The 22,742-nt window shown below is 43.2% G+C and overlaps 1 protein-coding gene across 1 annotated transcript in view; it reads left to right on the top strand.

Annotated features, from left to right (window-relative positions):
* LOC134212775 (clavesin-2-like) overlaps positions 1-22,568 on the top strand; it is a 72,516-nt gene extending 49,948 nt beyond the window's left edge. The window contains exons 3-4 of the mRNA XM_062690930.1: positions 7,434-8,230; positions 21,537-22,568. Of these exons, the coding sequence (XP_062546914.1) occupies positions 7,434-7,913 (480 nt within the window). The 3' untranslated portion in view covers positions 7,914-8,230; positions 21,537-22,568. The remainder of the gene's footprint in view (positions 1-7,433; positions 8,231-21,536) is intronic.
* The last annotated feature ends 174 nt before the right edge of the window (positions 22,569-22,742 follow it).

Here is a 22,742-nt window from a genome sequence, read left to right as displayed (position 1 = left end):
TTCTACAAGATATAATGCTTTACGCACTAGTCCCCAACGCCCATGAGGTTGCCAACTCTCCCACACTCCACATTGGGCCACGTCGTAAAATTAGGAGGAAAAAAATATTTTCACCATAATGATAATATTTTAGGATCAAAGTGTCTTCAGCAAGGCAAAGCGAGATTTCCTCGTACAGAAAGTCATTTTTTTTAAATGGTGGAAAACCCTCAAATTCCCCAATATTAAAATATGCAGAGCAATCCTTAGCCCTTCCTCTGTCTAACCCAGGGAAAAATGGATCCCCCTTTTTCCCCCATTCAAAAATACAGGCATTTGAAAACAACGATTTTTTCAAGAAAAACAGTGATATCTCTACAATCCACCAATGAATCTACTTGGTTATGTAACCAAAACGTGCATTTTTTATGCTCTAGAACTTTGTAGAAGACGTCAATTCGATAAAAATTAAAACTAAAAAGTTACAATTCAAATATTGATTTTCTTAGGGTCACCCTAACATAATTATTTAAAATTATCATAACAAATGATACAAACGACGTACAAAAATGGTTTCTTCAGCAAAGTGCCTCAAAATTAAATAAGGAACAACTTTCTAGAACATCGTACAATGCTAAAATTAGAAATATAGAAGTTAAAAAATTTATCTCAAAATGTAGTGGGGCCACCCTATTGCAACAAACTTCAAAATAAAGCTTAAATAATAAGCTTTGACTTTGTTGAAGACACTTTGATCCTAAAAAAATATCATTATGGTGAAAATATTTGTTTCCTAATTCCACGACGTGGCCCACTGTGACTCTAAGGGGCTGTGTTGGACTCGTCATTAAAGAGATACCTACTAGGAAACACAAATAGCAGCACAAGTGTTCCACATAGGTTACTGTAACTAATGTGTGACTGCAATCATTTTTGTATTACTTGTGCTTCTCGGGACTCATTCAAGAAAAACCATGGGTTTCAGCCTAGATCCTCCTGGGTCTACTTTTTGATACTACTTAGGAAGCTAGGCTCTTTACATTCAACTTTTCAAATTAACAAACTGTGTACATTCTCCGTTATGACTAGCATCGTTCCGTTTGAGCCCTTTAGATTTCCTTCGTGCAACACTTCTTGGGACGTTTGGCTCTCTTCTTGCCCCCTGCCAGTTTCTCTAGCCCGTCGAGCCATTCTTCTCTCGCATAGATTACTGATACCCGTATAGTCCCTGGCGATGGATGAATCCTACTCTGACGGGGAGTTCCCTAATGTTGGAACCTCCCCCGCAAACGAGGACCTACTTAGCTAGGCTAGGATGTGACAACTCAATTGAGAATGCCTTGTTGTTTTTTAGTTAGTTTCTCTGACGAGGTGGTCGCCAGTGCAGCCAAATTAATTTGGTACAAAATCTTCCAAATATCATGTCTTATTTGTCTTATTTACACCAGCACCATGGTTTTTACCCCAATCCTTTTCAAAGCTTATGTGGAATCCTTGTACAGAAATTCTCTCACGATATTTTCTAATGTGCTAAACGGCTCATATTTTCATTTTCCAAAACCAAAAGTTTGTTTATTTTGATTTCCTTATTGTATTTCTTTTCCATTGTTGTCAATTCCTTTTGTTCTCCATTTACGGCAAATTCTAAAGCAATTGTAAACTGCATAATGATGAAATTATTTTGGCGACACTGACAGCGTCATTCTGGCGTACTGAATTGGTTAATTTTCGCTCTCAGAGAGTTCTAACACGTGCATTTTTAACGAAAAACCCTTCCCTTAGACCTTAAACTGTTGCCAGGTTAGATTTCGGTCGACTTCTTTTAGCATCTGGGTCTGCCTCTGCTGCGATGTCCCGCTAGGTTCCAGTCTAATGCTTATTTACAGATATTTATTTAAATATTTGTTCAGACTAAGGCCGAAGTGGCCTGTGCGGTATATAAGAGTCTTCTCTATTCGGCTCGGTCCATGGCTACACGTCGCCAACCATGCAGTCTACGAAGGGTCCGCAAGTCATCTTCCACCCGATCGATCTACTTTGCCTGCTGCGCACCTCGCCTTCTTGTGCCCGTCGGATCGTTGTCGAGAACCATCTTATCCGGGTTACTGTCCGACAATCTGGCTACGTGCCCGGCCCACCACAGTCGTCCGATTTTCGCGATGTGAACGGTGGATGGTTCTCCCAGCAGCTCGTGCAACTCGTGGTTCATTCGCCTCCTCCACGCAGCGTCCGTCATCTGCACCCGACCATAGATGGTACGCAGCACTTTCCTTTCGAAAACTGCAAGTGCGCGTTGGTCCTCCACGAGCATCGTCCAGGTCTCGTGTCCGTAGAGAATTACCGGTCTAATAAGCGTTTTGTAGATAGTCAGTTTGGTACGGCGGCGAACTCTATTCGATCGGAGCGTCTTACGGAGTCCAAAGTACGTACGATTTCCAGCAACTATGCGTCTCCGAATTTCTCTGCTGGTATCATTTTTGGCAGTCACCAGTGAGCCCAAGTACACAAATTCTTCTACCACCTCGATTTCGTCACCACCGATGCAAACTCGCGGTGGGTGGTTAACATTGTCTTCTCTTGAACCTCTTCCTATCATGTACTTCGTCTTCGACGTGTTGATGACAAGTCCGATCCGCTTAGCTTCCCTCTTCCGTCTGATGTAGGATTCCTCCATCTTCTCAAAGTTACGTGCCATAATATCTACGTCGTCGGCGAAGCCAAATAGCTAGACGGACTTATTGAAAATTGTACCACTCATGTAATCCCTGCTCTTCATATTACCCCTTCCAAAGCGATGTTGAATAGCAGACACGAAAGGCCATCACCTTGCCGTAACCCTCTGCGCGTTTCGAAGGGACTCGAGAATGCCCCTGAATCTCGAACTAATCACATCACCCGATCCATCGTCACTTTGATCAACCATGTCAGTTTATCCGGAAATCTGTGTTCGTGCATTAGCTGCCACAGCTGGTCCCGAGCGATTGTATCATATGCGGCTTTGAAGTCGATGAATAGATGATGTATGGGCACGTTGTATTCGCGGCATTTCTGCAGTACTTGGAGAATGGCGAACACCTGGTCCGTGGTGGAGCGTTCGCCCATAAAACCCGCCTGGTACTGCCTCACGAACTCCCTTGCAATTGATGCTAGTCGGCATAAAATTTGGGAGAGTACCTTGTAAGCGGCGTTCAGCAATGTGATTGCGCGGTAGTTGCTACAATCCAGCTTATCGCCCTTTTTGTAGATGGGTCACACGACACCTTCCATCCACTCCTGCGGCAAAACTTCCTCCTCCCAAATCTTGGTAATGAACCAGTGCAGCGCTCTAGCCAGTGCCTCATCACCGTGTTTAAATAGCTCTCCTGGTAGTTGGTCAACCCCAGGGGCTTTGTTATTCTTCAGCCGGCCAATCTCCTCCTGAATTTCCTGGAGATCCGGAGCCGGTAAAATTATGTCCTGCGCGCGTTCTCCCAGGTCAGTCACCATACCGCCATCTTCGTCTGCCACATCGCCATTCAGGTGTTCTTCGTAGTGCTGCCGCCACCTTTTAACCACCTCACGCTCGTTCGTAAGAAAAAAAAAAACACCAAGAATGTATCATTTGGTTTGTAAACTGTTGATATGAAAAAACAAGAGGTTTTATGCCTACGGGAGAAGGAGTGAAATTCATTCTTAACTCCACTCCCGCTGGCTTTTCCCTCTCAATAAAAGATAAAAAAGATAAAAAAGAAGGTTCCCGTTTATGTCCTTACACATATCAGGCTGTGGCACGTGGCCCTTACGTGAACGGTTCAACTTCTAATAGAACTTTCGTGTGTTATTAGCGCGGTACAGTTGCTCCGTATCTTCACGGTCTCGATCTTCCTGCGGTGTTGCAGCAATCTCGCCCATGCTGCATTCTTCTCTACTACTAACTGCTCACATTCGCCGTCGTACCAGTCGTTTCTCTGATCCGGGGGCACCGTGCCTAGTGCAGCGATTGCGGAGCTACCAATGGCGGATCGAATCTCCAGCCATCTTCAAGAAAAGCTGCGCCTAGCTGCTCTTCCGTTGGGAGTGCCACTTCCAGCTGCTTCGCGTATCCTTGGGCTAGTCTACCGTCTTGTAGCCGCCCAATGTTTAGCCACGGCGTTCCACTTCGACGCGTGTTGTGCACCGTCGAGAGTTTTGAGCGCAGGCATGCTGCAACGAGTTAGTGATCGGATCCAATATTCGCGCTGCGGTAAGTGCGGACGTTCGTGATGTTGGAGAATAATTTATCGTCGATTAGAACGTGGTCGATTTGGTTTTCCGTATCTTGATTAGGTGATTTCCATGTGTCCTTGTGGATATTTTTGCGGGGTAAGAAGGTGCTTCGGACTACTATTTCGCGGGAGGCTGCAAAGTTTATGCATCGTTGGCCGTTATCATTCGATACGGTGTGCAAACTATCCGGTCCGATGGCCGGTCTTTACATTTCCTACGTGAGCGTTCCTGTCGCCGATGACGATTTTGACGTCCCGCAGTATATCGTATGTCTACTCCAGCTGTGCGTAGAACTTTTCTTTCTCGTCGTCGGGTCTCCCTTCATGTGGACAGTGCACGTTGATGATGCTATAGTTGAAGAAACGGCCTTTTATATCAGCTTGCATATCCTTGCGTAGATTGGCTGCCACCCAATCACACGTTGACGCATCTTGCCCAGCACTATGGAGCCGGTTCCCAGCTCGTTGGTGATGCCACAGCTTTGGTGGAAGGGCCTGCGCAAACCTCCTGTCTCGTCGGAGGGCCGTCGTGTCAGGTCTGTTTTGTGTCCCACCTGATACCAGGACTTGGACTTGTGCGCTTTGAGCGGTACACGTTCGCTTTGGTGGGGCCTACTTGCTGATACATGCAGCTTTTTATAGGAATTTAACAGGGCCCACTGTCAAACCCCACCACATCCTAGGCAAGCCCCACGACTCGCAGATGGCCTGGGGAGGGATCGTCAAACCCTTGGACATAGTCCCTGCTGCCCAAAAAACAGATATACACATCCCGAATTTCTGTTGCTATCGGCTTCTGGTGACAACGACGATGGAGCTTGTTGTTTGAGATCCAGTTGTGAGGCCACCAGGCCCGAATTATATACCGCAGGCATCTGTTGATGAACACCTGCAGCTGTTGAGTGTTCTCCACTGATATACACCCTGTTTCGCTAGCGTATGTACATATACAGATTTCACGTTAAAGTTGAAAATTCGTATTTTGGTGCATTCACTTATCTACCTGTTTTTAAGGTATTTCTTAAACTCGCAAAGGCATCCTTTGCTTTCTTGATCCGTGCGCCTATGTCGATCTTGGTACCGCCGTCTGACGCCATTTGGTTAGTTTTCAATAAATTAAAAGAATTCTGATAAATAACAAACAATCTCTATGAGTAATTTGTTATACCAGGAGCAATTTTGAAGAAAATGAACCTAAAATAAATGCTGAGTTTTTTTTAAATGACTATTTCTGAGTAGAAACAAAGGGTCTCTGGATTTTCCTCCCCTCGGATATGTGATCTTGATGTGATAGGTGGGCTTACGCCGTGAGCACTGAGATGGCAACCAAAGACATATCCTGTCGTGGTGGTATCACATGTTGACTATTTTTGTTTGGTGCCGCTTCATACGTCTGGCATTGACGCACTGATTTTATTATTGTGATCCAACGGACATCGTGTCTTGGAGCCTTGAATGGTAATGCAGTCAGGCAGAGGCCTTTTTCATCAGTGATAATGATGTGACGATGAGTCCTAGCTACGCTTAGAGCTAGCTAGATAGGTTGATTAAAAATGTGTTCAAGTTTATCGACATTCGTAGGGAATGGACTGTTGGATTCACTGAGTAGAAGTTTTATCAAAACTAGGAACGTGGCGCCAGTTTTATTTTGTTATGTTTCAATTTAAAGAAACATAATAAAAAATACCAATCCTACGCTTTTGCTCGCAAGGCTACTTGACACAGTACAAAAACCATGAAGAACCAACAACTTAGGCTGAAATTTTGCCCAAAGCACCAGGGCACCAAATAGAACCGAATAAGAGGGCCACCCTAGTATGCGTTCGTTGAATTATTCAACGAACGCATACTAGGGTGGCTCAAAAAACACTTTTGCAATTTTTTCGATGGGCCGCCCTCTAAATCGGTTCTATTTGGTGCCCTGATGCTTTGGGCAAAATTTCAGCCAAATCGGTCAACGTTTGGGCGATGCTAAGCTCGTTGGAAGTTTGTACGGAAAAATGTATGCAGAAACATCAAAAAAGAGTGCTTTGCAGTTGAACAATACAATTAACGATGAAGAACTATGATACTCACTCAGTTCTTGTAGAATTAAATACAAAATGTTATGCTGAAAACTGCGAGAAGATTAGACTTCATTAGGCAAAGGTATTAGCATTTACTGGAGTGTTGTATGTGTGAATTTATTTCTATATAGATAGTATTGACAATATTGACACAGCTTAAAAACATTGACGAAACAATTACTTAGGCAAACAAAGTGATTATACGAACGCATATCCTACACCCCAGAACAAACACAATTAATTAGTGTTGATTCTGCATAAATGAAAGTTATGAAATAGAACAGTAATACGCAATAAGCTTTTACATTTCTAATGTGACCACATAAAGCTGACAAACTAAATAACTTATTAAATGGCTATACGACCTTTCAAACCTCCTTAGCTGTGCGGTAAGACGCGCGGCTACAAAGCGAGACCTTGCTTTGGCAATTTTTGGATTGGAAATTGTCTCGATTTCCCTGGGAATAAAAGTATCATCGTGCTAGCCTCATGATATACGAATGCAAAAATGGTAACCTGGCTTAGAAACCTCGCAGTTAATAACTGTGGAAGCACTTATTGAACACTAAGCTGCGGGCGGTTCTGTCCCAGTGTGGGGATGTAATGCCAATAAGAAGAAGAAGAAGAAGACCTTTCAAACCACATCGAAATAGCTCCTTTCGAGTCAAAAGAAGAAGACATTGCATTTTAAACAGGGATTTGAAAACTAGAAAAACGTTGTAATAGAGTTTTTGATATACTAATTGACTAGTTTGCATTCACTTACATTTTGCATTAGTGGCGAGTTGAAATCCGAGCCTCACTTCAATCCATCCTTATCCTACCCCATGGAGTTCAAGTGGTCTGCAAGGACTCTTCTGCCATTACCCCCTCTATTATCGGCCTTGGATTGACTTGCGCTCTCATTGCTCCACCAAACGCTGCAAAATGAAAATGAAATAAGTCATTCGCTAATAATAACATCCAATAACTTTTCAAAGGCATGTTAATAGTATTATTAATTTTTGCTGGTCGAATGAACCTCTTTTGAGCTCTGTTTTTTTTTTGTGAAAACAGAACTACAATGCATTCATGCATCGTAACATCCGCATCAATCGTTCAAGCGCGCTAATAACATTTCCGATTTCTCTTCTCCAACCCACAGGACTGCTTCCCGGTTCGCTTCAAAGCGATCCACTTCATCGGTCAACCGTGGTACGTGGAAGCAGCGCTTGCAGTGATCCGACCGTTCCTCAAGGAGAAAACACGCGAACGGATAAAACTGCACGGTGGAAACCTATCCACCCTGCACGATTGCGTCGCCCGAGACATCCTCCCCACCGAGCTTGGCGGCGAGGGACCCACCTTCAATCCGCTCAACTGGTACCACGAACTGCTCGAGTCGAGCCAAATCGCAACCAAGCCTGCGCCATCGTACATTCTAAGTCAACCCCAGTACTACACCAAATCCCCGGCGCCATCGACGCCCCTGGCGATGACGACAACGACCACGATCACGACGACGACGACGGGTTCGGATTTCCTGAAAAGTACCAAAGCAGCCGCGGTGAAGATCGGAGTGCTCACCACCAAGGCGAACGATCCGGCCGCGAATACCCTGCTCGGCGTGGGGAGTGACACGTGACGCTCGCAGGCGCACGAATCGGAGCGACAACAGCAAAAGCACCAGCCACAACGGTTCCGGACGGTACAGCGTCTCGATGATGCAAGGTCCTGATCTCAAATATCCATTTCCACACATTTGTGCATACATTCAGCAACCATTTAGCCGGGCTTGCGAGACTCATCTACTCACCACCGCATGTCACCGCAAAAACAACGACGACTAGTTCTGCATCACCGATGCCGGCCGACGCGGATACTCCCAAGTGCGCTTATAGTGTGATTTAGAATTTTGCTGTTGCTTCGAGCCTCGAGGGAGATAAATAACTTCAACCAAATGTAAGTATCCAAATTTTCGAGAACTGATGATTATTTAGTACAGGTTTATGTTTGTTTAAGTCAAGTTAATTTCCAAGGAAAAATCATGATTTGGTAAAATTGTTCAAATGTTAAGAAACAGCATCGGAGATCTTTAGAATGGATATGTTTTTGCTATTGAAGAGAACAATTAGAAATATTGACCCGTTTTCACCAATAGCAAATCCTGTAACTCGACTACACAACACTTTTGCAATAGATATCGGTTCACACAGGTGGTCCAAGATTAAAGCTAAAACCGAGTCAAGTATGTCCCCCTAAGGATGGACGTGTGAATTCTATTTGGACAGAAAAAGCTGATTCGGCGACCATGACAATGCTTACTCATTCAACGCTGCAAATCCAACTCACGATGCGGTGAAGCCGTCATCCGCCTATTCAACAGCAAAAAAAACTGCTTCGGGATTAGTTTTTATCTTAGCTTCGACTTTGACATTATTTCCTGCCCCTATTATGGACAACGCAAAACAGGCTTTACCACCGAATAATCCAAACAATGCGGTTGACTTGTTGAACGAGTGAAGCGACTTATAGTGAGCAAGCTACATAAGGAAGGCAGCTTCGCGCTGCACGCGATCTGCACAGGCCAATTGTTTATAAGGTCAAGTTGACGGAATCGCTCCCCGTGTTGTCGGTCGCTGGCTGCATGTCGGATCAAATTTCAAGACCAAACTAAGAGACGTTTACTTTTGGTTGATTGTGATGAGGTGAGGTTGTGGCGCCAATTTTAGTCCGGGTTTTGACAATCTGTCACTCTTCCGATTTACCATTGTCTCTGTATCCATGGAGCGAGCTAGGCGTCTATCAAGATCAGATTTCCAAGATTTTCAAGATGTTTTGGAATAGGTGCAAACAAACGAGCGCTCAATTTCGCGGAACCCAACCAACCGTTGCAGTAAAATATCTTATAGCCTATCAGCAGGGGGTCGCGTAAAGTGAAGGTTTCAGGTGACGATAATTGAGGTTGCGTGACTTCGTAGTAGCAGCGTGGCTGTTTCATTGTAGGATAGCAACATGCGCCAGGTGAACTTCAGAAATCGAGTGTAAAATCTGAATGACTCTACTTACGCGGGTGGATGATAGGGGATACTGCTTTACTTCGGTAAAAATAGGCAGCATTTAGATGTAAATTACGCTTGCGTGCCACATGTGCTGCACCAGCTGTTGTCATTAGAGAAGTACCTACCGTAGCAGCTGCCATGGGGTATTAATTTTGCTACGACTTGTACTTTCCCAACGGCGCCAGTCTGCGTGGTGTAAATAATCGGAGGGGTTGGTTGGTCTTGACAAGTTTGGGAAATTAACCCTGTGAGCCTGTTTTGAAAATTTAATTTCATACTGCACATTCTATATTGTGCTGGTTTACTGCGGTATCACGCACATAGGGGTAAGGGGATGTAATATAACTACTTGTGTATGCACATACAAGTTTTTTTCCACAGTAGTCGTACATTATTAACCCGCATAATTTTACAATGAAAAAAGGCAAGTTTATTTTAAAATCCCGCATGTCATTTAGTCGATATTGATTTTTAAGCTACCTAAGACATTTTCTTTCCTTCGTGATAAACTATACAACTTTGAAAAGCATTCATCGTAAAAGCAAATGTCGTTTTGACTGTCCTATGACTCGTCATAGAAGAAATACAGAAATTTATTCATATATTTTTTACATGTATTTGCATTATCCTCAGTTATTCACTTGAGGAGTAATTCATACGATTTGGTTTTAATTGGAATTACTAAATGTAAATTTGAACGAAAAAATGGTATTCTTTTATAAGCGCTTGGTGCGTTTCACTTGAACCTTTGACATATTTGATACGGACAGCACTGTAGCATATGTTGGGTCTGGTTGGGCTGTCTTATATTTTTTTCATAAATCTGGGTATTGGTCTGAACTAAAACTCTGTATTGTCTGTATTTGAGGATTTTTTTTTACAAATTATGCAAACTATCTATTATAATCACTGTAATGCACTATAAAATTAAACTTTTTATTGAGCTCTTCCATGTTGGGTATGTTTATTTATGCGATCATTTTTTTATCTATTGTAATATATTCCGTAATATATTGGAAACAAAGCCTTATTATGAATATTGAATCCGACCGCTACTTCGTTGCGGTATGCTTGCGCTCAAAACTCTTCACGGTGTTCAACATGTGGCCGCCGCGAACGCCGCGGCTTAACATTGGGCGGCTACAAAAGACTAGGTAGACTAGCCCAAAACTACGCACAGCAACTGGAAGTGGCACTCCCAATGGAAGAACAGCTACACTGAGGATACTGGTCGTAAGATTTTCAAACGACAAAACTTATGAGAATGTTTCATAAGAATTGAACTATGAAAATCTTAAGATCATATTTCGAATCTATCAAATCTATCTTTTATTTCGATATCCAACAAGATGATTCCTTAAAGCGTCGGTGGGCGTGTGGTGTGATTACACGCCTCCTTATCACGACGTCCATGGTTCAAAACCAGGTTACACCATTTAAACGAACTTGAAATTTCTCATAAGATTGTCGTATGAAATGCATTCCATTAGTGAATCGAATAAAAATCAATACATTTTCTACTGGAGGGATTTCAAAAGAGAATCGTATGATGATTATACGACCAGTGTCCTCAGTGTAGGCGCAGCTTCTCTTGAAGATAATTGAAGATTCTATCCACCATTGGAAGCAACGTGACCGCTGCACCTCCGGCCTCAGGATCAGAGAAACGACTGGTATGAAGGCGAATGTGAGCAGTTAGTGGAAGAAAATAATGCTACATAAGCGAGATTGCGGCAATACCGCACGAGAGCGAACGAGGCACGATACAAACGGGCGCGGAACAGACAAAACTCTATTTTGCGAAAGAAAAAACGCCACCAGGAAGATCGAGACCGTAGAGAGATGGAGCAACTGTACCGCGCTAATAACACACGAATGAGAAGTTGGACTGTTCACGTGCTGCAGCCTGACATGTGTAAGGCCACAAACGGAAATATTCTTACGGACAAGCGTGAGGTGATCCAAAGGTGGCAGCAGCACTACGAAGAGCACCTGAAGCACGCGCGCAAGACATACGTTTTCCAGCTTCGGATCTCCAAGAAATCCAGGAGAAGATTGGCCGGCTGGAAAAGAACAAAGCCCCTGAGGTTAACCAACTACCAGAAGAGTTATTTATATACGGAGGAGATGCTGAGGTCATGGGGTCAATACCAAGATTTGGGAGGAGGAGGTTTTGCCGCAGAAGTGGATGGAAGGTGTCGTGAGTTCCATGTACAAAAAGAGCGATAAGCTGGATTGTAGCAGCTAGCGCGCAATAACATTTGTGTGGACTCGTGCCATCGGAGAAGAATCAGCCGCAATTGTAATTGTCGAGGACAAAACAGTACTTACGTGTCGTCCGTAACTAATCAGAAGAAAAACAGGGTGCTTTGCAAACGTGTTGTAAGTCATGGCCTACTGACGCTCAATTCAAATTATGCCGCGTTGGTGCGGTTGCGTATGGCGAGTCAAGGGGCTCCCACAATGATGAGCGCAGCGGCGCGTTTTGACAGTTAACCCATGTATTATTTGTCAAAACCTGCCGCTGCGCTCACCATTCTGGATGGGCCATCACGTGAGACGTAAGATCAATAAGATAGATATCGGCAACGGATATTATGCGTATTACACACTGCCAAACAAAACGAGAATTCAAATAATTATAAATTCATGGCACACATTTCCCCTCTTCACGAAAAAAAAAAATCCTGTGCCTTCAAAAAGTTTCACGGTTCAACAATTGTTAAGAAGCAAAATTCTAATTTATTTCTTTGCGAAATTATTATTTAATTTCTTTACGCACACCTAAATGAATCCAAAATTGAAGTTGGTAATACTTATGAGAGAATTGTATAAAATTTCTCTCAAAACTGTGAGAGATTTTTTTTAATTTCTCATTATTGTTATCTAAATTGTAACGATCCAGGGACTTTTGGGATTCATTGACTTGCTCCAGAATGATGAGGAGAGTGAAAATATGGTCCACACAGAATCTTTCGGCATGTAATCAGGCCTGCTGCCGCCGGAGAGTTGTATTGATCTTCTTCGACATCCTACACTGGATAACTTTGCATTGAACTTTCTGAACGGTATAAAGCAACCTAATGCCTTGTCAGTTAGCCAGTTATAGCATATAGCTAGGCCACCCCTTCTTGCACCTCTACTAAGATACCCCGCATCCAGTCGACAGGGAAAGTTGCAAAAAGGCGGTTTGCAATGAGGCGGTATCCGAAAGAAAATTCGCGTTGTCTGTTGGTGTCAATGTTTTTGAAATTGCGTGTTCTCGAAGTGTAAGTCAGTTTTTATATGTTTGGATCTGTTGTAATTAGTTCAAATTGAATGTTATAATTATCTAAATTTCACAGTATGTACCAGAAAAATCCATACCAGACAGTTAATGTTAGACTAAACAATAGACTAGGAACAAATACCGTATTGTAAGTTAAAACTTTGACACATATTTATAACACATAACTAAGTACCCAATCAATTATAGTTTCCCCTGATGAAGACACCATCCCCGTGTCGAAACGTCGGATAAATATACATCTTGTTTCAACAATTCAATGGATGATACGATGGATGCCCACTGCGGGACGTTAAAATCGTCATCGGTGACATGAACGCACAGGTAGGAAGGGAGGAAATGTATAGACCGGTCATCGGACCGGATAGTCTGCACACCGTATCGAATGACAACGGCCAACGATGCATAAACTTCGCAGCCTCCCGCGGAATGGTAGTCCGAAGCACCTTCTTTCCCCGCAAAAATATCCACAAGGCCACATGGAGATCACCTAACCAAGAAACGGAAAACCAAATCGACCACGTTCTAATCGACGGTAAATTCTTCTCCGACATCACGAACGTCCGCACTTACCGCAGTGCGAATATTGAATCCGACCACTATCTCGTTGCAGTATGCCTGCGCTCAAAACTCTCGACGGTGTACAACACGCGTCGAAGTCGGACGCCGCGGCTTAACATTGGGCGGCTACAAGATGGTAGACTAGCCCAAGAATACGCGCAGCAGCTGGAAGTGGCACTTCCAACGGAAGAGCAGCTAGGCGCAGCGTCTCTTGAAGATGACTGGAGAGATACTCGATCTGCCATTGGAAGCACCGCAACCGCTGCATCCGGATCAGAGAAACGACTGGTATGACTGCGAATGTGAGCAGTTAGTGGAAGAGAAGAATGCAGTATGGGTGAGATTGCTGCAACACTGCACGAGGGCGAACGAGGCACGGTATAAACGGGCGCGGAACAGACAAAACTCGATTTTCCGGAGGAAAAAGCACCAGCAGGAAGATCGGGACCGTGAAGAGACGGAGCAACTGTACCGCGCTAATAACACACGAAAGTTCTATGAGAAATTAAACCGTTCACGTAAGGGCCACGTGCCACAGCCCGATATGTGTAAGGACATAAACGGGAACCTTCTTACGAACGAGGGTGAGGTGATCCAAAGGTGGCGGCAGCACTACGAAGAACACCTGAATGGCGATGTGGCAGACGAAGATGGCGGTATGGTGATGGACCTGGGAGAACGCGCGCAGGACATAATTCTACCGGCTCCGGATCTCCAGGAAATCCATGAGGAGATTGGCCGGCTCAAGAACAACAAAGCCCCTGGGGTTGACCAACTACCAGGAAAGCTATTTAAACACGGTGGTGAGGCACTGGCTAGAGCGCTGCACTGGGTCATTACCAAGATTTGGGAGGAGGAAGTTTTGCCGCAGGAGTGGATGGAAGGTGTCGTGTGTCCCATCTACAAAAAGGGCGATAAGCTGGATTATAGCAACTACCGCGCAATCACATTGCTGAACGCCGCCTACAAGGTACTCTCCCAAATTTTATGCCGTCGACTAGCACCAACTGCAAGGGAGTTCGTGGGGCAGTACCAGGCGGGTTTTATGGGTGAACGCTCCACCACGGACCAGGTGTTTGCCATCCGCCAAGTACTGCAGAAATGCCGCGAATACAACGTGCCCACACATCATCTATTCATCGACTTCAAAGCCACATATGATACAATCGATCGGGACCAGCTATGGCAGCTAATGCACGAACACGGTTTTCCGGATAAACTGACACGGTTGATCAAAGCGACGATGGATCGGGTGATGTGCGTAGTTCGAGTTTCAGGGGCATTCTCGAGTCCCTTCGAAACCCGCAGAGGGTTACGGCAAGGTGATGGTCTTTCGTGTTTGCTATTCAACATCGCTTTGGAAGGTGTAATACGAAGAGCAGGGATTAACACGAGTGGTACAATTTTCAATAAGTCCGTCCAGCTATTTGGTTTCGCCGACGACATAGATATTATGGCACGTAACTTTGAGAAGGTGGAGGAAGCCTACATCAGACTGAAGAGGGAAGCTAAGCGGATCGGACTAGTCATCAACACGTCGAAGACGAAGTACATGATAGGAAGAGGTTCAAGAGAAGACAATGTGAGCCACCCACCGCGAGTTTGCATCGGTGGTGACGAAATCGAGGTGGTAGAAGAATTTGTGTACTTGGGCTCACTGGTGACTGCCGAAAATGACACCAGCAGAGAAATTCGGAGACGCATAGTGGCTGGAAACCGTACGTACTTTGGACTCCGCAAGACGCTCCGATCGAATAGAGTTCGCCGCCGTACCAAACTGACAATCTACAAAACGCTAATTAGACCGGTAGTCCTCTACGGACACGAGACCTGGACGATGCTCGTGGAGGACCAACGCGCACTTGGAGTTTTCGAAAGGAAAGTGCTGCGTACCATCTATGGTGGGGTGCAGATGGCGGACGGTACGTGGAGGAGGCGAATGAACCACGAGTTGCATCAGCTGTTGGGAGAACCATCCATCGTTCACACCGCGAAAATCGGACGACTGCGATGGGCCGGGCACGTAGCCAGAATGTCGGACAGTAACCCGGTGAAAATGGTTCTCGACAACGATCCGACGGGCACAAGAAGGCGAGGTGCGCAGCGGGCAAGGTGGATCGATCAGGTGGAAGATTTCTTTATTTCTTTATTTGGAGCAGGGAAAAGCCCGTTTGAGTAGAATTATTCATGAAATCTTTCTCAAACGGGCGCAAAACCTCCTCTTCTTTTATATCAACAGATAACAATATTTCCAAATGATACATAATTTTGCTTAAACTTAACTTCCTAATTACTTAATATTATACAAAAAAAATACATCTATAAAGCTACCTGACCTAATGTGTAATACTGTCGGATGTAGAGAGGAGTATAGTGAACTTTTTCCGAAGAATACACCAGGAAAGATGAAAATCAAACGCGGTAGAGCAACGATTGAAAGTGCGACACATGCTAGTGAAAGGCTCGTTTTGCGCATAATTTGTGCGAGCTCCTCTCAAAAAACTGAAGGGAGTTGATCGAAGTGGACGGTAGGGTATATTAAGGTTCAATTGAGAAAGCAGAGTGGGGCAATCAATTCTCGATTGTAGTAGATCTGAAACGAACAACGCCTTGGATACGTCTCGACGATCACTTAACAGATTTAAACCAATAAGTCAGCAGCGTGCCTCATTGCTGGGTAAATTATGTGGGTCATTCCAAGGAAGACGACGTAGAGCGGAACGGACGAATTTACGCTGAATTGCTTTGATTCGCATTATACTATTTTGATAAAAAGGAGCCAAGACAACTGATGAATATTCTAGTAATGACCTCACTAAAGCGCAGTAAAGCGATTTTAGACATTGGATATTATTGAAGTGCTTTGTTATGCGAAAAATAAATCCGAGTGTTTTGAATGCTTTCGAGGTAATATATGCGATGTGATCCTTGAAAGCCAATTGAGAGTCTAATAACACACCCAGATCTTTAACGTCTAATAACTGTAGGTCCGATTTTATAACAAAAGTCAACCACAGAGCGCTTACGGAAAAAGAAATTACAGAACACTTATCGGCGTTGAGGACCATGCGATTTGTCTCACACCATTTGACGAAAGTGTCCAGCTGACGTTGCAAAAATAGAGCATCCTGATCATGATTAACTATCCAGTACAATTTAAAATCATCGGCAAACGAAAGCTTGAAAGATTCGAGTATGAGATTCACATCATTTAGATATACTAGAAATATCAATGGACCTAAGTGGCTACCTTGTGGTACACCTGAGGTAACATCGAAATATTGCGAGGTAGAGTCTCCAATGCTGATGGCCATTTCACGACCAGTTGGATAGGATTCAAGCCAGAACAGAAAGGATCCGGAAAAACCTAGGCGATCAAACTTGGCAACCGTTATCCTATGATTGATTTTATCGAAGGCAGCCGAAAAATCAGTGTAGATTGAGTCCACTTGATATCTCTTCTGCAAAGATTGGGCGATGAACGATGTGTAGAGAGTCAAATTCGTATCGGTTGAACACCTTGGCAAGATGACTTGCGGACCCTCCGTAGACTGCGTGGTTGGCGACGTGTAGCCATGGACCGAGCCGAATGGAGAAGACTCTTATATACCGCACAGGTCACTTCGGCCTTAGTCTGAATAAATAAATAATAATTCAACAATTCAAAACTGCGTAGCCGTCCTTAAAATCGAAGTTAAACATAAATGTGCAAAAGAATGGTTGATTAACACTCGACGTTTTGCCTAATTGTTTTGACCTTCGACCTTTTGACCTTCGAGTTTTTGATCTTCGACTTTTTGTCCTTTGACCTTTTGTCCAACAACCGCAATTTCTATCTTTTGTTCTTTCGAGCTTTTTACTGGTAACCTTTTGTCCTTTGACCTTTTTACTTTCGACCTTTTGTTCTTCGACGTTTTTACTTTCGACCTTTTGTCCTTCGACCTTTTGACTCAGATTTTTTGTTTCGACCGTTTGACCCTTCGACCGTTTGATCTTTCGACCTTTTGTCCTTCGACCTTTTGGCTCAGATTTTTTGTTTCGACCTTTTAACCCTCCTATCTTTTGTCCTTTCGGCCTTTTGACCTTCGACCTTTTGGCTCAGATGTTTTGTTTCGACCTTTTGTGCCTTCGACTTTTAGACCCTTCGACCTTTTGTATTTTCGACCTTTTGACCCTTGGACCTTTTGACTTAGATTGTTTGTTTCGACCTTTTGTCCCTTCGACCTTTTGACCCTTCGACCTTTTGACCCTTCGACCTTTTGACTCAGGTTTTTTGTTTCGACCTTTTGTCCCTTCGACCTTTTGTCCTTTCGACCTTTTGACCTTCGACCATTTGTCCTTCGACCTTTTGACCTTTGACCTTTTGACCTTCGACCTTTTGTCCTACAACCTGATAAACCACCCAACGTGTTTTTATAGACCAGAATGAGGCTATTGCGCTAGAAGTCACACATGAAAAGTTCATCATTACGCTGGTTGAGCTGTAGGACTATTCTCCAAGAAACTCTAGGATGACCTACAAACCTTGTAAATGATAATAAACCACCCAGCGTGTTTCTAAGGACTAGAATAGGATCACTCCGATAGAAGTCACATATAAAGTCCATCGTTACGCAGGTTGATCCATAAGTCTAAACCCAAAGGAGTTCTTGAATGACCTTCAAACCTTGAGAATGATTATAAACCACCCAGCGTGCTTTTATGGACCAGAATCGGGCTGTTTTACTAGAAGTCACAAGTGAGAAGTCCATCGTTACGCTGATTGATCCGTAGGTCTATTTTTCACGGAGATCTTGGATGACCTACAAAAATTGACAATGTTTATAAACCACTCAGGCTGCTTCTATGGGCCAGAATGAGGCCACTCCACAAGAAGTCGCACATAAAAAAATCATCGTAGCGCTGGTTGATCTGTATCTATACTCCGAGGAGTTCTTGGATGACATACAAACCTTGAAAATGTTAATAAACCACCCAGATCTATACCCCAAGGAGTTCTTGAATGACCTTCAAACCTTGAAAATGATTATAAACCACCCGGCGTGCTTCTATGGACCAAAATCGTGCTATTTCGCTAGAAGTCACGTTACGATGGTTGATCCGTACCCAAGCAGCACACATCGACCGAAAATGGTTGCAGTAACTTGAATGTGACTGAATCTGGTCACATATAAGTTGCAACAATCTTTGTGGAACATGCGTGCTGCTAGGGTAGGTCTATACTTCAAGGAGTTCTTGGATGAATTACATACCTTGCAGATGATTATAAACCATCCAGCGTGCTTCTATGGACCAGAATGGGGCTAATTCTCTAGAAGTCACAAATAAAAAAATGTTACACTGGTTGATCCGTAGGTCTATACTCCAAGGAGTTCTTGGATGATCTAGAAATTGGTAAATGATAATAAACCACTCAGCGTGTTTCTACGAACCAGACTGGGGCTATTTCGCTCGAAGTTAAACATAAAAAGTCCATTGTTACGCTATTTGATCCATAGGTCTATTCTTCAAGGAGTTTTTGGATGACCTACAAACTTGGAAATGATTATAAACCACCCAGCGTGTTTTTTTCGGATTACAATGGGGCTACCCCGCTAGAAGTTACACATAAAAAGTCCATAGTTACGCTGGTTGATCCGTAGGTATATACTCGAAGGATTTCTTGGATTCTACGGACCAGAATGGGGCTACTTCGCTAGAAGTCACTCATAAAGAATCCATCGTTACGTTGGTTCGTAGGTCTATACTCCAAGGAGTTTTTGAATGACTTACAAACCATGACAATAATTATCAGCCAGCCAGCGTCCTTCTAAGGACCAGAATGGGGCTATTTCGCTAGAAGTCATAAACGAGAAGTCCATCGTTACCCGGGTTGATCCAAAGGTCTATTCTTCAAGGAGTTCTTGGGTGACCTAAAAACTTGTAAATGCTTATAAACCACCCAGCGTGCTTCTATGGACCAGATTTGGGCTACTCCGCTAGAAGTCACATATAAAAAGTCCATCGCTACGCTTGGTTGATTCGCAAGTCTATACTCCAAGGAGTTCTTGGATGACATATGAACTTGTAAATGATTAAAACCCACCCAGGGTGCTTCTATGGACCAGGATGGGGCAACTACGCTAGAAACCACACTTGAAAAGTTCGTCGTTACGCTGGTCTATTCTTCAAGAAGTTCTTGGATCACCTAAACAGCTTATGAGGCTGAGGTGGCCCCTATGACATTTTACATTTTAACATACAAATAATTCAATGAAACACGTAAAAAAACTCGTTTTTGTTTATGTATGTGCACCAGCTGTGACTAATTTCCGAAAATTTGTGTCAAATCCGAGAAATCAGCCTTACAAGTATTGTCCTATATACAGTACGCTGGGACTTTGAAGCATCTGTCCTATATTTAGAAGGCTTGGATAATATGAATTAAAAGCGTAGCACAATTCCGGATTGTTAAATGCGGCAATTCACCCTGTTGAACGAGAGTTTATACACCTTATAATCCCACTTGTCTTTAAAATGTTGTACTGAAAGTTCGTTGGGTTAAATGGAATTATGTTCAAAACTCTTTTGAAGAAAAAATGTTATGTCGACTGCGTTTGGCTCTTTTATAAGCATTTAATTTTTAAAAAGCCCAGCAGCTGACAAGTTTGATAATAATAATAAACTGAAATCGATACTTCAGCACTGAACTTGAGGGGGGTATTTTGACTCTATTTTCGGTGTCTACAAACCCCCCGATTTAATTAGCCCAATAATACCATTCAATGGCGTCACTTGCCAGCAAAAGTGTGTAACGGCTAAAAATAGAAACTCATTTACCTACAGTTTAAGCAAGGCGTACCGAATCAACATAGGCCACGAAGGTGGCAATTGGGCAAGAGGACGAAATAAGTTCAGCAATAAAGAAATCGTTTTATTTATTTTCTGATTTCTATAAAAAGCACTGTTTAACAACTTGATCACCGGTTTGTGGCCGGCTCTTCTAAAGCTTGGCGTCATCTTACCTTCATGGCTGCTGGCTGCCATTGCGGTTCATTATTGCTCTGCTGCAGACTGCAACTTTGAATTGTCTCTGCATCTGGGCAGACCTCTTTGAAAGGAAACTTGTCTCGTTAAAAATAGGCAAATGAAACCGACAGCCGCAAGGCAAAAGTGAGTGAAATTTATGAAGGTAACTTTTTGTTTTTCCTCCCCTCCTGGTTTCCCTCCGTCACGCACAGATTTTATGCCTACTTCCCCTGCAAATCAACGGTGAATAAAAGCCCACGGCTGGCCTATTGGACGATGATCCTAACAGTGTAGACAACGAGACGCAATGGTCTTCTGTAACCTCGGTGCTAATCCCAGCCAGCAGCGTGTGGTGCGTTGGTTTTAATTTCTGTACGTAAACACAACGAGCGAAAAAGTGCGTCCTATGAAATTAATAAAAATGAAACCTGCTTCGCACAGCAATGCAGCAGCTGGTGTTAGTCAGTGGCGGGAAGCGCCCATGGCGGATCTGCTATAAATCTGTCATTTAAATTGGTTCAAGCTATGCGGCTACGCTTTCCTCGTCTGCTGGTCTGTTCGTTTGGAAAAGAGACTATTTAGGGCCATCGTATTCATCCCATAGCCACCGTGAATCACCCATCTACATAGCTGTTTCAATTAAGCCATACTACGTGGAAGGTTAATTTGCTCTATTTCCTGTAATTTATTTTTTTAGCAAGATTCTGTTCGCACCGTCTAGTTTCTAGTAGGCATGTTGCACAATCCATAGTGTTCGTAGTTCTAGTTATGACATGATTAGGTTCGTCATGGTGACCTGCTTCCGTCAACTGGCTGGAATACTGGAAAACTGAAACCTGGTACTTGAAAGTTCAGAAGTTTGAAACTTGTTTTCCCTCCCTCTTTAGCACCTGAACCTCCAGTAGCCTACAATCATACAAAATCAATTGAATAGGTAAATGACCTATAGCCAATTGGTTATCTGTTTGCCTTGAAGTATGCAGAAATAAATCCTTGAAACTTTGTAATAAACCTTTTATTGTTATCATTTACTTGAAATAAGCGCTCAAATCCTGGGTAAAAATAAATCTACTTACTATCTACATGTCTCCATCAACGCCACCCACAATGCGAACACTGAAGAAAATTAGTATTCAAAGGAGCCATGCATTTAAGCATCGATCGTTTCATTCGTAGATGCATTCCAAGAAAATATAGTCCTTACTATAGCGCACTTCACTTCATTCAATACTATAAATAATCTAGATAGCGATCGCAAACGGCTCTATATTGCCGATAGATATAGCGCATAAAACCGACATCAATGGAGTAAATTTCTTACCATTCTTTTATTGTCTCGATCTACTTGCAGGTTCCTCGCGTCCCCCACAGCCTATAGAGAATCATTCAACCGACCAACAACGAGGGACGATCGCGATCGCCGGAAAGATAATTAACCATCAACTTCAACAGTCCGCTGTCTAGGAGATCGTTCCGTCGTCACCGGCACTCCATCGGACGTTCGTACCGACATTTGTTATCTATTTCGCTCTCGACAGGCAGCGGATATGCTAATTATCATACAAACGGAATGCGCAATCTACTGCCTACACACCTAACCTAACTTTATTAGCGCAAAGTCTCGATCGATCGTACGCCGATCAGCTGCTACACGGATTATCCCGCTGATTCCCGTCATGGTGAATTAATAAATTGATAACCGTATTTGAAGAGTAGTGGCTAGTTTAAACAAGGAAAAAAGTCATGGCACAGATTCACGTCTGGAAACTTACAACTATTGCAAATAGAGTTACATTACACATATATCGAAAAAAAAAATAACAGTGAACCAATTGAGCTTATATACTTCCACGAACTGAACAGTTATAGGATTAAGTACTGATGAGTGCATCAAATGTTAGACACGTGTATATTGGAGGAAGATGATCAACAGAGCTTTACTAACGCATCTCTATAGTGAGTTTCTTGTTCGATAACGGGAAAACATTGGAAACAATAGTGGACTTGTAGCTTTTACGGCTAAACATTTACAATAACTATATCATTGGAGAGAAGTGTATAGCTTGTCCTGTATTTATGCGTAGTTTAGTTGTCATTAGTCTTACGTTATTCTTTACATAGGAGAAGAAATAAGCATTTATTGCGTTCGAAGTTAGCAACAAACAAAGTATTTTGAAAATCCGTCCGTTAGACAAAACTATAGTTGCTACTTAGGAATTGAGTCTTCAATGAAGCGTTACAAATGGTGAAGAACGGACAGTAATATTATAGTTCTTATCACAAGTACAGTTCAATAAGTTATTACACCCTTTCCTGCATGGCGTTTTACAAAGATTTTTAGCGTAAGACTTGCGTAATTGAAATAAATCTTGATTGAATTATAGCCGTTTCCCGTGCGTGTTTTTTTTTGTTGCACTTTGAAAGAAACGCCCTTTGCAAACCCAGTGTTGATCATTGTGCTCAGGCTGTTGGGGCACGTGCTTCCTCTATGTAATGATTTCATTGTTCCCAGCCATTTGCACGCATACACGTTTTTTGGATCACATTACTACGATTA

Source organism: Armigeres subalbatus, chromosome 2 (genome assembly GCF_024139115.2).
Source record: "Armigeres subalbatus isolate Guangzhou_Male chromosome 2, GZ_Asu_2, whole genome shotgun sequence".
In the NCBI taxonomy this organism is placed as follows: Eukaryota; Metazoa; Arthropoda; class Insecta; order Diptera; family Culicidae; genus Armigeres; species Armigeres subalbatus.
The sequence above is the reverse complement of the archived record's forward strand: the minus strand, read 5'-3'. Positions and strand labels throughout refer to the sequence as shown.